Below are 3746 nucleotides of genomic sequence, written 5' to 3'. Positions count from 1 at the left end.
GGGAGGGGGGGGGCGAAAGGAAGGAGGAGGAGGAGGAGGAGAAGGGGAGGAGGAGGAGGAGCAGCAGCAGCAGCACCAGGGAGAGGGGACGGAGGGAGGAGGGAGGAGGAGGAGAAGGGGAGGGAGGATGCGGCAATTTCTTACTTGGCCCCCATACTCCGAGATGCCTTATATTGCTCCATGGTAGGGAACCAGCTCCTCTAAGAAAGTGTTAGATGACGAGACAAGCGGTAGGAGGAGCCGGAGGAGGGTCAGGGGTGAGGCAGAGGCAGAAGGAGTAGCAGGGCAGAAGGAGTAGCAGGGCAGGAGGAGGAAGAGGGCAGGAGGAGGAGGAGGAGGACGAGGAGGAAGACGCGGAGGAGGACGCGGAGGAGGACGCGGAGGAGGACGCAGAGGAGGAGGAGGAGAGGGGATGGCAACCTGAAGTTTTCCAACGTGAACCGAGAGGATGTCTTGGGCGTCCAGGAGGAGATGCTCGATCCTCAAGCTCGCAGGTTCGATTCCCCCTTCTGCCTGCACGAACTTCATGGAGGCCAGACCGCAGCAGAGGGCGAGAAGCTCCCTCCTCCTGCCAGGCAGTCAGCACCTCGTCGGTGAGCAGGAGCAAGTCCAGATAGAAGGAGGGGGGGAGGGGAGAGGGGAGAGGGGAAAAGGAGGAGGATGGGTGATAGGTAGGTACATGGAGGAACGAGAGACAAGAGGGCAGAGAAAGAGGTAGAGGAGGGAGAAGGGGCAGAGACAGAGGTAGAGGAGGGAGAAGGGGTAGAGGAAGAGGTAGAGGAGGGAGAAGAGGGAGAGGAGAGAGAAGTAGGGGAGGAAGAAGACAAGAACAGAACGAGGGAGGGACCTAGCAAGGAGGACGCGAACGAACGAGGCGACGACTCTTGCGACTTTGACATGCGGGGGGTCCTTGACCACAAATTCCTCGGCCTCCTGCTCCACCCTCGACTTGATCTTGTCGCACATCTTGACAAGCAGCTGGCCCAGAGGTCAATACTAGGAGGAGCAGGAAGAGGTGGAAGAGGATGGCGAGGAGAAGGACGGGAAGGAGGAGGAGGAGCAAGACAAGGACAAGAAGCAAGGAAGGAGGAGGCAGAGGGCCAGAAGGAGAAGTAGGGGAGGGGAGGAGAGGCTTCGCTCACTTGTACTCTCTGCACCAGAGCCTTCCTTGCATCCCGAGTCTCTTCATCCGCTGCGAAGGAGTCGAGTGTGACGATGATCATCAGGCCTGCCCTCTGCGTGTCAGAGGAGCAGAAGCAGGAGCGGGAGCAGCAGGAGCAGAAGCAGGAGCGGGAGCAGCAGGAGCAGGAGCAGGAGCAGGAGCAGGAGCAGGAGCAGCAGGTGCGGGAGCAGGAGCAGGAGCAGGAGCACGACTTTCTCACCAAGTTCCGACAGCTCTACGGAGTTCATCTTCAGTCTCTGCAGCTGCTTGCGAGCTTTCTCGGGGTTCAACGAGAGTTTGCTGGGGTCCAGCTCTGCTACTCTCTCCTCCAGCACCTCGATGCGCGTCCGCAAAGATTTTTCAGCATCCTCCAGCTTCTCACGTGTCAAATCCTCGAATTCCTCCGTCCCCTCCTCCTCCCGCCCCACAACCCCATCCTTTCTCCCCCTCCACCCGTCCTCCTCCTCCTTTCCTTCCACTTCCCGCCTCCCCTTCCCTTCCTCGCTCCCACTCTCGGTCCTCTACCTGAGACAAGCTCTGCTTCCCCCCGGATCCTGCCGTCTTCAGCTGCTCCTGCAGCACGTCGCGGAAACTCTTCCCGCTCCTGTCGCCCTCTTGTGACGCTGCAGCAGAAGGAAGCTTCAGCCCACCCCCCTGCCTCCTCGTCAGCCAGCAGACACCAGGAGCAGCATCGTCAAGTCACCGCAGGAGCTGCCACCTGGTTGTCCGCAAGCTTGCTGAAGGCAGACGGTTCCATCGTAGGGCCCTCCTCCTTCGCCTCAACCGCAGGGAGGTTCAGAATCTGCGTAAAGACGGTCTCGCTAATTACTTGAGCTGACCTGTTACGGTGATGGTCATGCTGTAGCCTCCCCTTCCTCCCCTTCCTCCTTGCTCCCTCCACCCCATCCCTTGTTCTTCGTCCCCCCTTGTCCCCTCCTCCGTCCTTCCCCTCCTCCTCCTACTTTATCCTCTCCATCGTCGCTGCTCCTTCTCCGAGTTGTCCCATGCTCGCGCAGATCTCTTCCACCACCTCCTTGCGAACTTCAGGCCTTGCCTGCAAGCATCGCTGCAGGCATGCCGCAGCGTCCTTAGTCTGTGGACACGTCAGAGGAGCGAGGAGAGGTAGAAAGGTGGGAGAGGACGGCTGAGAGAAGGTACGGGGAGGAGGAGAGGAGAGAGGAGTTGTGGAGAAGGAAGTTGAGGATCAGGAGGGTGAATGTTCCGGAACAAACAGCAGAATAGCAGAGAGCGGCAACAACGTAGCAGAAGGAGCAGGAGGGAGTCGTGGAAAGCGGAGAAAGAACAAAGAGCAGGGAAAGAGACCTTGGCGTCTTGTATCAGGATCAGGACCATGTCTGCTGCAGCCTTGGAGTACAGTTTCATCCCCTCCAGCGCTGCTCCTCGTCGCAGCCGCGCCTTCCTGTTCTGCGGATCCATCTGCAGCACGTCCGAGCATATCCGCACGGCCTCGTAAAAGTTCCTCGTCTTCACGTTGCAGGCAGCGAGATTGTTCATACAATTGATCCTCTCACTAGTGGACGAGGCCAAGGATTCCTCCTCCTCCAGCACACGGAGTGCCTCCGTGAACTTCTGCGCGGCAAGTTCGTACTCCCCCTCCTTCCACAGCTCGTTCCCTTCCTCCTTGATCGCACGCGCCCGCTCCTTCCCCTCTCCCCCTCTGATCCTCCTCGCAGGTTCGAAAGCGCCTTCACACTCCCGCCAGTCCCCGAGCCTCCTCGTCTCCATCTTGGAGCATGAGGCACAACTCTGACGTGTCTCCCATCCAACAAGCAGATGGCAATAGGCAAGAGAAACAGCACAAGGACCAAGGTCAACAATCCTCGCATCATTCACAGTGGAACGTGAGGGAACTTGACGTATCCTGCTTGAAGTCAGCACGATGTCAATAAGAGTGTTGGATCTTCATTCATCGCGCATGCCATCATAGATCGCTTAAGTTGTTCTCTTCATCTGAATTCTCACTTGGTAACACCTTTCCGATCCCAATGACGGGCATGCCCTGACCCAGCACTCTTCCTCCTGATTCCTTCACCAGACAAACATCCTTCTCTTCCCTCCTCTTCATCCCAACGCTCTACTGTATAATCTTCCTCTCCTCCTCCCTGCTCCGCCCCCATGTTCCACCTTCCTCTGTCCCTGCCTCGGCTTCCCTCCGAACCTCGCCATGGCCTCTTATCGAAATCCTTGGGTGCGCGGGGATGAGGGGCTCCTACTCCTCGGCGGGCCCGGCCCGGTTTGATTCGTTCAATCATCCTTGCAGACTTCTCAGATAGAATGAAGTGAATGAAGTGAATCAGCAGTCTAGCAGCTGATTGATACCAGAAACTTGAAACGTCAAATTTGAAGTACGCAGTCACGTGCCGGCGAGAGTCCGATCAGTCCGATCCGGCGCCGGGCCCGGCCCGGCCTGGCCCTGGCCTGAGGGCCTGAAAATATTAATATTGCTGCAGCGGGGATGAGGGGCATCCACCGAACGGCCACAGCCGCCGATGGACGGGATTAAAAGACAGACATGAGGAGGGAGGGAGGGGAGGGAGGGGAGGGGAGGGGAGGGGAGGGAGGG

At 58.5% G+C, this 3746-nt stretch overlaps 1 protein-coding gene across 1 annotated transcript; it reads right to left on the bottom strand.

The window, feature by feature from the left end:
• Window positions 1–482: 482 nt before the first annotated feature.
• GUITHDRAFT_108567 (hypothetical protein) lies at window positions 483–2908 on the bottom strand (the record flags this gene model as incomplete). Its single annotated transcript, XM_005832615.1, has 8 exons — window positions 483–513; window positions 848–978; window positions 1143–1228; window positions 1383–1536; window positions 1688–1816; window positions 1866–2001; window positions 2125–2255; window positions 2486–2908. 8 exons carry the CDS (start codon window positions 2906–2908, stop codon window positions 483–485), a joined length of 1221 nt encoding a protein of 406 aa, XP_005832672.1.
• Window positions 2909–3746: the final 838 nt, after the last annotated feature.

This window comes from Guillardia theta (genome assembly GCF_000315625.1).
Source record: "Guillardia theta CCMP2712 unplaced genomic scaffold GUITHscaffold_34, whole genome shotgun sequence".
NCBI classification, from domain to species: domain Eukaryota; class Cryptophyceae; order Pyrenomonadales; family Geminigeraceae; genus Guillardia; species Guillardia theta.
Note: the sequence above shows the minus strand (reverse complement) of the source record. Positions and strands in the feature narration are given on the sequence as shown.